Source organism: Euprymna scolopes, chromosome 6 (assembly GCF_053919585.1).
Source record: "Euprymna scolopes isolate OS-2025 chromosome 6, ASM5391958v1, whole genome shotgun sequence".
Classification (NCBI taxonomy): Eukaryota; Metazoa; Mollusca; class Cephalopoda; order Sepiida; family Sepiolidae; genus Euprymna; species Euprymna scolopes.
In genome coordinates this window covers 151952914-151966635 of record NC_136487.1, presented here as the reverse complement: position 1 = coordinate 151966635, position 13722 = coordinate 151952914, and the positions used below count along the sequence as shown (strand labels likewise).

At 33.8% G+C, this 13722-nt stretch overlaps 1 protein-coding gene across 1 annotated transcript in view; it reads right to left on the bottom strand.

The window, feature by feature from the left end:
• The window catches only part of LOC145278057 (serine/threonine-protein kinase Chk1-like), an 88123-nt gene that overhangs the window by 36863 nt on the left and 37538 nt on the right, over positions 1 to 13722 (bottom strand). The window contains exons 5-7 of the mRNA XM_080130304.1: positions 11186 to 11250; positions 2511 to 2580; positions 1756 to 1944 (exon numbers count right to left, since the gene is read on the bottom strand). Coding sequence (XP_079986430.1) covers positions 1756 to 1944; positions 2511 to 2580; positions 11186 to 11250 — 324 coding nt within the window. The remainder of the gene's footprint in view (positions 1 to 1755; positions 1945 to 2510; positions 2581 to 11185; positions 11251 to 13722) is intronic.

The window sequence follows — 13722 nt, the reverse complement described above, 5'->3', positions numbered from 1 at the left end:
TGAAAAAACTTTTTAAAGATCATGTCAAGCTGGTCTAATGGTTACTGTACTTGACTCACCGTCTTTAGCTTTTGGATTCAATCTCGGCTCAAATAATTTTTTTTTACTAACAAGAGGTGAACTATTTAGAAAAAATATATTACTCGCATGCACATGAATTATCGCCGCATGTGGGTTAGTCTTTTTCCTATAACATCTTGGGGGGAAAAAAAAAGCGTTCAGCAGTAAATGAAATCCCGCAGTCAAACTTGACCTCATTAACTCATTAAAATGGGCACCTTCTAAATCTAAGTAATTAAATAAATTCAAACGTGTTTCCGTTAGCATCTCACGGTGGGGCAATGGTTAACGTCGCACTTTTTTTTTTCACACTTTAATTTACAACTTTGCCTCAACGGTTCGGGTTCGATCCTCATACTTACTTTTTTTTTTTTAACCCCCCCCCCTTCCCGGAGTTTCCACCACACACACCTCCAAACACCCGGGCAACGCCGGGTACCCCTCGCTAGTACATTATGAAAGGACACCAGGTAGTGATTTAAACAGCGTTTATTTTTTAACTTCTTATATGTGTATGAACATGGCTCAAAGGGTAACGAATAAGGCTGGAGAGTTATATGTTTAGGTTTCGATTCTAGCTGATGGCACCCAAGTCATTTTTTTAAAACCTTTGAAATCACTACTATATAGACAGATTTTAAATAAATGATGCTAAGACAATCAATGATGTGTTAAAAAAAAATTAAAGAAAAACGTGAGTGTCTCGAGAAGAAAAATAGTGTGAAAAGGAAAAAAAAAAAAAGACTAGTATATAAAATTAAGACTATCACTCCAGACTAGGCATGAAGCCATTTGATGTTAGAAGCTAACAGGAACGAAAGCTGATTATTGCAAAGACAAGCGATGCCTATTGGCCTTAGTCTTGAAAAGACTAAAGCTATAAGTAGGAGGAATGCAAGTATCAAAATAGAAAATTGATGAAGACCACTAGATCAGAGTCAAACGAACTGGAACAAAGGAAGCAGGGAATAAATCAGATAATTCCTAAGAACACACACCCTAAAATTATTCAAAACAAAAATATGAACTGAACCACAGGGTTAGACAGTTCAGTAAAACTGATTAGCTGGAGTTCTGGATCATTTTTTTAATGTCATATTTATATAATTGAGTATTGGGTTCCAGTTTTTTTTTTCTTTTTTTTATATAGTTTTTTGCTGCAGCTTTTTTAAATTCTTTTTTCCTTTTTTAATTTTTATTACATTTTCACTCCAAACAAGGCACAGTGCCACTTTGATGTAAGGGGCTATATCAGGGACATAAGTTGCAGGGATACCATGTCGAGAGTTGAGCAGCAAGATGTGTGTTCACATTACACTTGAACTTGAGGAAGCAGGAACTCGGAAGGGAATTCCAAAGTCTAGCAGTTCTAGGGAAGAAACTATTAGAGTAGAAAGCTGTTCTTACATCTAGGGATCTCTGTGTAGGGGTGAGACTTTGCTGCTTGTCGGGGGTATTTACACACATTAACCCTTATCCTCGAGTGTCCTTTGGGCCATGATAAATAGTGACTCTTGTGTCAAAAAAATCAGTCAAAGCATTGCAAAGATAACCACCAAGATGAGCCTAGTAGTAAACCAAATATCATTACAAACACTTTATGTTAAGAATCAAAACGTTTAATTGCATAACTCAAAACAAGAATCAAAACGTTTAATTCACTTTTTTAATAATTTGATTTAAAAAGCGACTTACCTCCTGCCAGCATGGCGACTAAAATGATTCCACAAGACCAGATATCTGCTGGTTGTGCAGGGTATGGACGACGCTTTACAACCTCTGGAGCAATATATGGAAGCGTTCCACAACATTTCTCCATTACGCGTTCATGTCCCTGATAGCGGAAAACAGTTGCCAAACCGAAATCGGAGATTTTAAGGTTGTCTGCGATTGAAAGGAAAACCAAAATACTTTATATTAGAAGGTCTCGTTTTTTTTTTCAAGAAAAAAAAAAAAGTTAGCAAATTTTTTTTTTAAGTTTTCTTTTTTATTATATGTCTGGTACAAAGCCAAGCTTTCAGTTTCAAAAGTCTGGCACAAGGCCAAGCTTCCAGCTCCATAAGACTGGCACAAGGCCAAGCTTCCAGCTCCATAAGACTGGCACAAGGCCAAGCTCCCAGCTCCATAAGTCTGGCACAAGGCCAAGCTTCCAGCTCCATAAGTCTGACATAAGGCCAAGCTTACATCATAGATGAAAATCCATTAAAGAAGTCTATAAATATTTTTTTTAAATGCTTAGTCATCTATTATTATTATTATTATATTTAAACTTGTATTATTATTATATTATATATATATTATATATAATTATTATATATATAATTATTATTATATATATATTATATATAATTATCATTATATGTATTATATTATTATATTTAAACTTGTAAGAGTTTCTCAATTTACAGCTCTTTTAAAGTATAAAAACATGGATATATTTTTATTCTTACCTGCCTCGTCCAATAATAAATTTTCTGGTTTTAAATCTCTGTGAGCAACGCCCCTGGAATGCAAATAGTCCTGGTTGAAAAGAAAAGGATTGATAAACATGAATTGGCTAATAAGTAATATTTCTTTAACAATAATGTATGAAATAAAATATATTTGTACATGTGTGTATTTCTGTATACATCAATAACCTTTTCTAGTGAAGTTTGGTTTTCAGATATATTTTGATGACGAAGTGGTCACAATGAAGTGGATGGAGATGCTAGCACTGACAAAGGGACAAACCAAGAGGATGCAGCATATTATTCCAAGTTCTACTGAAGTGTATCTAAAACAGGAATTTATTTATAGAAAGAAAAATGCTAACCCAAAATATATCATCCACCATCAATAATTATGCATATACCTAAATCAATCAAAAATGAAAAAAAAAAAAAAAAAAAAAAAAAAAACTTTCGCCATAATCACTGACCCCCATCACATCCCAATTGAAATGAACGGCTCTCGTGTTTGAGGAAGCTCCATGTCTTGACAAGCTACTAGCATTGACTTTCACTCCTAATCTGAAATGGAACACATAAATCAAATTTGTTGCCAATATCGCTGGGAAAATAGTTGGATCACTCTACTGCTCCAATATGTATCTCATTGCTGAATGCAATCCTCTGTCTGTATAAGAGCCAGGCACGCCATAAAATGGACTACCGTTGCCACATCTGGGTAGGAGCTGCTTGGTGTGCCCTATCTAGCAAAAACGGCTTTGAAACCTAGTAGATCATGCCCTTTTCTCTTCCTTGCAACCTCTTTCGCACAGATGAGACGCTGCGAGCCTATCCCTATTTTGATGGCAAGTGCTCAACTGAACTCTAATCTATGGTCCACCCTTGCCAAACTTTCGGAAAAAACTCTATCCATTAAATATGATTTCTCCCACTCTCTATCTGATCTATCTAAACGCAGATTCCATGAACAAAGTTTCTTTCCCAGAACTGCCTACCTGTGGAATGCTGTTTTGCTGGCCTGCTTCCCAGTTGGATACAACATAGTAGCCTTCAAGTCCAATATAACAAGTTCTTGTTGAGCTGTCCTCATAAATAATCAAATTCTACATTCATTAAACTTATCCTCAAGTGGCCTTTGGGCCCTGTATAAGTGGTGACTCCCAAATAATAAAAAAGAAAAATTTTTTTTAATGAAGTGTTCGATGTTATATAAATATATTAATGATAGGATGATTAAAATTTTTTCCATACAATACCGTTTTTGTTTTAAATTCCTGATTCCAATACAATTACTCATTCTGATTTTGTTAAATTTCTAAAAGTTTGTTGTCTTTTTTTTTTTTTTAAATCTTAAATTTTTCAAATTACTGTAAAAAAAAAAACAATCCATTTAATGTTTACATATATTTTCGGAAACATAGAAAATATATTAGCGGCTGGGGTATTTTATACTAATAGACTTTTCTAAATATTTTTTCTCAAATGTTTTCCTTGTAATTGATTGAAAATCATGAGACAACTAAAGATTTATTTCTCTTAAAACAAAACCAATTTGCATTAGTTCATTGTTGGCTAACAAAATAATATTTGATTTTTTTTTTTTTTTTTTTTTTTTTTGAGAATAGTGATTGGTACGTGAAATAAGACGGTGTAAGAATGGAATAGTTAATAAATTCCCATCCCCATGTTAAGAACGAGTTTCTAAATAGTAATATTTAGAAAATCATTCTTAACATGGGGTGAGGGGGAGGATTTAATTATACTATACCTTTCCTTTATCAAAGAATGATCACAATTTTATTCTAATTATGGTTTGATCGGTTATTGCTACTGTCAATATAAGAGATACGTAGAGTGGTTTGTTTTATTGTTAAAATAAAAGATACAGATAATACTACCACTACCACTACTACTACTAATAATAATGGAAAACTGAACATCCTCATCTAAATCACCCTTTTACTTTTTAAGTGATAACATGCAAACACTGAAAAACTTGGAAGAAAAAAAAAAGGAAAAAATCAAAGAAAAAAAAAAATCTTAATTTAGACTAAGAGATCAGTTTTGTATATAAATAAATTTAATACAAAATGATCATTTTTAGGCCATTCGGTATTCCAGCATATTTCTCAAGACATTTCATTGTTGCATTATCTCCCCTGTTTTCTAGATGGTGATCGATGATTTGGCGTCCCCGATGAAACATTTTCCAACAGATATTTTAACTGAAAAAATTTATCACATTTTTAGACAAATTATTAGTCTTCTCCTTCTTCTTCTTATTAGTAGTAGTATTTGTAGTATTATAAATGGTTTGGTGTAAAAATGATACTTTTCTGTAAAAAAAAAAACAACTTTACTTTTAAGAATGTTTCACATTAAAAGAAAATTAACAATTATGAAAAATAAATATTACATATTTTTTAAATGAAAGTAATTGTCCACATTGTCCCATTTATTTTGATATAACATTAGACAATAATAAACCAACTCATAAATATGTGTTAAATACATTCAATAGACACACAAACACATGAATGTTTATATATACAAGTAAACTGTTATACACACTTGTTTATATATAATAGAGTGTGTACACACTTATGCAAGTGCATACAAAATGCAATATGACGTCACTGTAAAGATAAAAAGATTATGAAAAAGAATGTGTGAAACAGACACAGAAACACATTTGAGATCATGTTAGAGATGTGGATGACGTTCAAGAGGACAGAGGTTGGAGAGAAGGAGTATGATCACGAAAGAGAGGATGATCACGTAAGAGAAGACCAACATGCTTTATTCAGGAAAGTACCGAAAATAAACGCCATTGTTACAAAAGAAAAAAAAAAAAAAGTGATTACTTGTCTTCTGTTCCTTGTGACGTACTCCTCTACAATGTGTGGAGCTCATGTGTAACATCTATATATATAAAAGCGAAAATGTTTGTTTGTGGGTTTTATTGTATGTCTGCAAAAGGGTTTTTTCCTCGGCCTTCTCGTGGGGGTCGCTCCTTCTTAAAACTTTTTATATCACGTCTAAGTTACAAATGGTGTCGCATGTGTATTTAATCTGCCCGACTTTGAAAAGCTAAATATTCCACATTTTTCAATGGATTCAGCTTTTTCGTATAATAAAACCAAAACAAAATAAGATACTGCCCTGCAGTGAAAGTTAACCTCATTAAGTCATCAAGTACGGGCACCTGCCAATTCTTAATACTTAAATAAATTCAAACATCTTACCATTACTACTTCTTGCTGACCCAGTGGTTAGCGTCGCACGTCTTTTTCACTATTTTCCAACTTCGCCTCAAGGCTTTGGGTTCAATCCTTCCTACTTACCTACCAAAACATTTTTACCCCACCACCACCACCCCGCTGACACAAAGACCCGGGCAACGTCTTCTGTTTTGATTTACCCAAAAGCACACCTCGGAACACCCGGGCAACGCCGGGTATCCCCGCTAGTTTACATATATAAAGCTCTCCCACCATACAACAGTATGGCTCTTACCTCATGGATTGTGTGTAGTTAGACTTGAGCTACAAAATTTTTAATCTTAAAGTGGACATACGTTGATTTGGATAATATATATCTCCATCCCCACATATAATCAAATCCATTGGTGTAAAATAAGGAGGCTATTCATTATTTTGTTATGTTTGAAAAGAATATATCCACACTTCCATAATCAGAAGGAAATGTGGGAAGTGACAACATTTTACTGAGATACAGTGAAAAGTGATGGTAGTCTCATGGTTAACAACACGGACTGACGACCCGAGTGTTCCAAGTTCGAATCTAGTTCGTTCCACAAAAATGACTTTCACTTAGGATGTTGACAAACTTCTTGCAGTCCCTCCCATAAGTACCCAATGTCTTTCTAGAAAGAATTCTGATTAGAAAAAATATTGAGAAAACTAATGCCATCATCTTATATATATATTTATATATATAAAAGCGAAAATGTGTGTGTATGTATGTATGTATGTTCGCTTTTTGTGTATGTCTGCAAAAGGCTTTTTTCGTTGGTCTTCTCGGTTGGCTTGCTCCTTCTTAAAACCTTTTATATCACGTCTAAACCGTAATATCTACGATTTAAGAACGTGGGTCGCGCGTGTATTTAATTTGCCCGACTTTTACCAGCTCACCGCGTCTCCGAAAAGTAGGAGAAACAGTAACTGGCTTGCAGGGCAAAACTAGGTCAAACATCACGCCACTTCCTCACACCTGTATATTTCATTTTATAAACCTTAACATGCTTATCTATTCCTCTCCCCTCGTGGTCGAAATGATTAGGTGTCTGCCCGTTTTTTTCCCCCCACGTCAAGGCTTTGGGGTTAAATCCTACCTTCCTACTAAAACTTTTTTTCTTTTACACCTCCAAACACCCGGCCAACGTTTTTTTCTTTTTTTAACACACACACCTCCAAACATCCGGGCAACGTCGGGTACCCCCCGCTAGTCTATAATATAAAAGCAAAAATGTGTGTTTGTGTGCGTTTTCATGTATGTCTACAAAAGGGTTTTTTCGTCAGCCTTCTCGGTTGGGTCGCTCCTTCTTAAAACTTTTTATATCACGTCTAAATGATAATATCTACGACTTTACCAGGGGGAGGGGGGGGGTCGCCTGCCTATTTAATTTGCCCGACTCTGAAAAGCTAAATATTCCACATTTTTCGATCGCCGTGTGTGGATCAGCTTTTTCGTATCATAAAACAAAAAAAAACAAAAAAAGAAAACTGCCCCACAGTAAATAAAATATTGCCCCGCAATGGAAGCCATCAAGTACGGGCACCTGCCAATTATCTTTCCGTTACTACTTCTTGCTGGCCCAGCGGTTAACGTCGCACGTTTTCTTCACACTTTATTTTCCAACTTCGCCTTAAGGCTTTGGGTTCAATCCTTCCTATTTGCCTACCAAAACTTTTTTTAACCCCCCCCCCCCAACACAGCCCGGCCCGGGCAACGTCTTTTGTTTTGATTTACCCAAAAGCACACCTCTAAACACCCGGGCAACGCCGGGTACCCCCGCTAGTATATATATATAAAGAGCAAAGTGTGTGTGTGCATTTGTATGTCTCACAAATGGAACGTGACAAAACAGGCATCGTTTTAAACCTCAATCTTTCGGACGACAAATATTGAAAAATTAACCAAAAACATTAATTCTTTCACCTTCAACTGGGTAATTTTTTTTACAAGGAAGGGTCAGTTTTTGCATCAACAATTTCGCAAAGTCATCGTCTTGGTTCACTTTCAACGCTCGGATCTTCTGGTCGCATCATAGAGACACTGGCCAAGACGTCATGTTTTCTTTTTAACCTTTTTTTTTCTTCATGTTACAGGTTCGAGCCTGCCTGCCACCACTTTTTTTCTTTAAACCTCTTTCCACCTAGGCGGCCCACTGTTGTTTTGATCCCCCCACCCTGCTACTACCACTTTTTAACCCCTCCCCAGTTCCTTACTATACCACCTACACACACCCAAGCAACCCTGCTACTACCATTTCTTTTTTGTAACACCCTCCCAACCCCGTGGTTTCTTACTATGCTACCTCTCCACACCTGGGCACCTCCTTTGTGTTACATCTCGGTTCGATTGACTACGCTTAATTTCAACGCTCGGAACTTCCAGTCGCGCCATAGAGACACTGGCTAAGACGTCACATTTCTTTTTTTTTTTTTTTAAATCTTTTTTCCTCAAGCCTGCCTGCCTACTATCAATTTTTTTTTCTCTCTCTCTCAAACACCTCTTTTCACTGGGACTGCCTACTGTTGTTCCCCCCCCCACCACTACTACCACTTTTTTGAGGGTGGGAGTCCTTACTAAACCACCTACACACACCCAGGCAACACCAGGCATTCCCGCTAGTCCCTAGATAAGCCAATTGTATCAACTTCTATATCTATATAGGATATATAATTACATACATTAAGATTTTATTATCATTATTATCGCTATACAACTTTCAAAGCTTCACGTAGTGAATAAGTAAAAAAGCTAATGACGAGAAACGAGAGTGTGGGAGTGGGTGGGAATGGGGGGAGGAGTAGGAAGAAAAAAAAGACATGCTTTAGAATCACCACCAATAAATTATTTATGGTTTCCCCTTTTCATTCTTCCTTTTCCCCTTCTTTCTTCTTTTCTTTTTCTTCCATATCTCTTAACCTCTTCACCAATGCATGTAGGGATGATAGTGGTGGGGAACAGGAATATACAAGAGGGCAATGTAAGTTGTACATTTTCTGACCACAAAAAAATTCTAGTCAAATTAAAAGCATTTTTATAAATGAATAACCCTTTTAGTATAGATGTGTCAAATTCATATTCCCCTACTGATTTAAACCCATACACACTAGTATGTTTAAGATTTAAGGCGGCCATCAAACATGCACACGAATACTATTCTTTCTATATTTTCATTACCTATATCTCAATCTTTAACCCCTTATCCTCTCCCATTCATTCCTATATCTCAATACAGACTCAAATCGGCACCCTTATTGGGTCTTATTTACAAACAACTGAATCTTATTTTTCACATTTGATGGAACCTCCTGATATTAACTCCCTATGACGAAGAAGACTTGATATTCTCATTGCGAACTTTGCGTTCATATAAGCTGTATCGCCAGAAGAGGTCTCTAGTTACTAGCTGACCAAAACATGACTGTGTAGCAACATATTACTGCTTATATAAAAACAAATAAAAAGTATATATATATATATATATATATATAGTAATGAAATCAAAAAGATGTAGTGTTTACCTGATATACGCAATGGTAAACTTCAAATTAATATAAATAGAAGTATTTATATATAGATAATTTAATCCCAACCGAATAAAAAAAAAAGCTCAATACACAATAGAGAGTAGAGCTTATTATAAAAGAAAGTAAATTGAACTTTACAAACAAAATTTATTGTTCGACTGAATACCCCCAAAAACAATTTACAAAGTCTTTATTTCGAAAGAATGCTATTCTTGCTATTCTTCTCAATAGAGGACAGAAAGAAATCACCAACATTTTTTCACTTGTTTTTCTTGGCAATTTATGACTACAATAAATTGCAGTTTCACTTAATGCCATAACTAACAAATTCTAGCATTGCTACAAATATAATTTGGTGATTTCTTTCTGTCCTCTGATGAGAAGAATAGCATCCTTTGAAAGTCCGTGGAATAAGGACTTTGTAAATTGTTTTTTTGTTTTTTGGAGTATTCAGTTGAACAATAAATTTTGTTTGCAAAGTTCAACTTACAGTTTTAATTTTTTTTCTCATATATATATATATATATATATATATATATATATATATATATATAGACATACATACACACACACACACTATAAATAGAGAAATACCTAACTATTTAACCTTTAGAATAATATATAATACAGAAATATAATTGAATGACCATAAAATACAAAATGCTGTTTAAAAGTAAAGAGTTAGTTTCGTATTCACAACCTAACTAAACCTATTTTAGATAAAACCCTTGTTAATTGATTTTAGACAATAAATATTAGTTGGAATAAAATACTATCATCACATAAATAATTTCTTTGTAAACTAAGACCTTATTAAAATATTTCTAAGAAGACTGAATTGCTTTCCTATTAAACAAAGATGGCTACCTAAACAAACATGCGTTGCTGGGTCTTCTACGTATTTTTCTTTCTAACATATTCTCATGCATTTTCTTTCTAAGCAAAAACTTTGTTTTCTAATAAGTATATGCATGAAAAAATTTTTTATTCCTGCATGATTTCTATACATACTATTTATTCAAAACAAATCAGCATTCAAGAGGTTATCTCATTTGCATATTGCATTAAAGAAAATCTGTTTTAGCAATTAGGCCTAAATTGTTTAATAGAAATTAGTAGTAGAATTGTTTTAAGTATTCTATTTAGAAATATTATATAAAGTTTATTTATTGAATTTACATTTAATTTACTTTATTTTTAATTATTATCATCATCATTATTATTATTATTATAACCAACACCAACTACATTTTAAAAAAGTTTTGATTCAACCTATGAGTTATTTCCTTTTAAACTATGAGATTTTATTTCCCTGTTTGAATTTCATAGATGAAGATGGTTATTTTCTGCTTCCAAAAATCCAAAATATGATCAACTTTCAGGAAAATTATAACAACTTGAGATATTTTCACTCAGTGATGAGTTTTGGATGATTGTTGGTGAAAAGAAAGCAAGCGTTTCATTATTTCTTGTCGCCACTTTTGAAAAAGAAAACAAAAAAATCACTTGCAAATGCAACTGTTTCACTTACAACCTAAAACCCTGTATTATAGTAGCTCTGGCATATAAGAAACAAAGGAATGAAAAGCAATAAAAAATAATTTTTAAAAATAATAAAAACAAAAAAAAGGACATGTAAAGAAACACAAAGGGAAAAGCAAGAAAAAAAAAAAAGAAAAGGACCCCAAAAAAAAAAAAAAAGAAAAGGACCAAAAAAAAAAAAAAACACAAAGGGAAAAGCAAAAAAAAACAAAGAAAAAATAAGCAATAAAATGGAAAAAGGGGGGAGAAAACAAAAACAACGGAAATTTTTTTTTTTAATTAAAAAATAGAAAAAAAAAAGAAAAAAAGGAACAGCAATAAAAAGCAAAATAAAACAAAGCCAGAACTTACGACTCCATCAATAAGCTGCTGGAAGTAAAACTGTGCCAAGGCAGGTGACATGCCCACATCCGGTTCTACGAAAAGAGTTAAAAATTACAAGCAGCACCTGTGAAAATTGGTTAATTTTATTACTTTATCAACATCTTCAACATCTAATGTACCAAAATAAACTTAGTTGGAATTTTTAAGCTTGCTAGAATTTGATAAAGCAAAATTTCTTTCTGATTAGCCAAACAGTAGGAAAAAAAAAAAAAAAAAAAAAAGAAAGAAAAAAACACAAACTTTCTTCCTAAAGTTTTATTCAAATCTTTTGGTTAAAATTAAAAAAAATAAAAACATCGAAATTTGTTGGATAAAATTTATCCAACAAAAAAAATTTCCAACAAGCAAAAAATTAAATATTTCTTCAGACTTACCACAGGTTCACATTATATTTTCATTTATTTATTTATTTATTTATTATATTTCCATGTTTTTCTGTTTATCATTATTATTTGCTTGTTGCCGTTTAACAGTTAAGGAAAGAGTGCCCAGTCGTTTCAGATTATCCCCGTAATCTGCCGGGTACACCTGAGTAACTGGGTAGAAATTGTGAGTCGGTAAATGAAGTTAATTCCATAAAATCAAGCATTAATTCAGCTTAATAGTTTATATGACAAGTTCTTAATGGACATATAAGTCTGTCTATTTTACTCATTGTACTTCCAAAAATATTTCTTTAAAACATAAAAAAATAAAATTAAACATTCTACTGCCAAAACACAGGTGTTAGATCCAATTTTCAAAATAAAAATTATTTTCTTTTACTCAAATAATTTTTTTCAGTAGATTAAGCATTCAAATGCAGTATAGTATTATGCTTGGATGACTAATGATGTTATTATTTTCTATCATATGTGCTGCTGTATCCAGTATTTTGACATTATCCCATATTGTGGAATGGTTATCATATGTGCTGCTGTATCCAGTATTTTGACATTATCCCACATTGTGGAATGGTTATCATATGTGCTGCTGTATCCAGTATTTTGACATTATCCCACATTGTGGAATGGTTATCATATGTGCTGCTGTATCCAGTATTTTGACATTATCCCACATTGGGGAATGGTTATCATATGTGCTGCTGTATCCAGTATTTTGACATTATCCCACATTGTGGAATGGTTATCATATGTGCTGCTGTATCCAGTATTTTGACATTATCCCACATTGTGGAATGGTTATCATATGTGCTGCTGTATCCAGTATTTTGACATTATCCCATATTGGGGAATGGTTATCATATGTGCTGCTGTATCCAGTATTTTGACATTATCCCATATTGGGGAATGGTTATCATATGTGCTGCTGTATCCAGTATTTTGACATTATCCAACATTGAGGAATGGTTATCATATGTGCTGCTGTATCCAGTATTTTGACATTATCCCACATTGGGGAATGGTTATCATATGTGCTGCTGTATCCAGTATTTTGACATTATCCAACATTGAGGAATGGTTATCATATGTGCTGCTGTATCCAGTATTTTGACATTATCCCACATTGGGGAATGGTTATCATATGTGCTGCTGTATCCAGTATTTTGACATTATCCCACATTGGGGAATGGTTATCATATGTGCTGCTGTATCCAGTATTTTGACATTATCCAACATTGAGGAATGGTTATCATATGTGCTGCTGTATCCAGTATTTTGACATTATCCCACATTGGGGAATGGTTATCATATGTGCTGCTGTATCCAGTATTTTGACATTATCCCACATTGGGGAATGGTTACTCCCTATCTTCCACACATCTTCAGCTACGGCTGATTTTTTGATTTCTCCATGTGTGACAGCTTTTCCGTGTTCTTCTAGTCTTACTTTGAGGGGGCGGCAGGTTTCACCTTTTTAAAGTTTCCCCACATTTACATGGAATTTCATAAATGCAGAAAACATGACATATGCCCAGCCCAAGAGAGGTAACTTTACAAAAACGAAAAACTTTTTTTTCCTTGGAGTTGCCCCCCCCCTCAATGTGTTCATAAAAAGGAAAAAAAAAAAATATGCATGGGTATCGATCCTGTTTCGTAAAACATTTTTTCACTAATATCAGCAATTTAGTATAGATATCCAAAAACACTGAGTCATAGGAAAGCCTTTTAAAATTATCTTAGTGGCCCCTGAAGATTGAGCCTTCTCTATGATCTACGGATCCACACCCCACGGTTCGAATTCTTGTAATGCAGAGCCAGCCTTCTTTTCCTTAGTTGAGAAAAAGAAGCATGTTTTCAACACCCGAAGAAGATCGCAGATTGCAGTAACTGAAACGTTGTGCTAATAACAATCAAGATGAGACTAATAGTTTGATTAATCAACATAACACAATCATTCGCATCTCATCTCAAAAATTCAGAATTGCATATTTTTTTTTTTACAACTTTCTGACATCAGAGGTCGATCTTATCGTTATTCTAAATCAAGTTTTGCTTGGCCTACCATCCACCATGATACCAAATTCCATTATGACTTGTATTAATCGTTTTAGTTTCCAACAT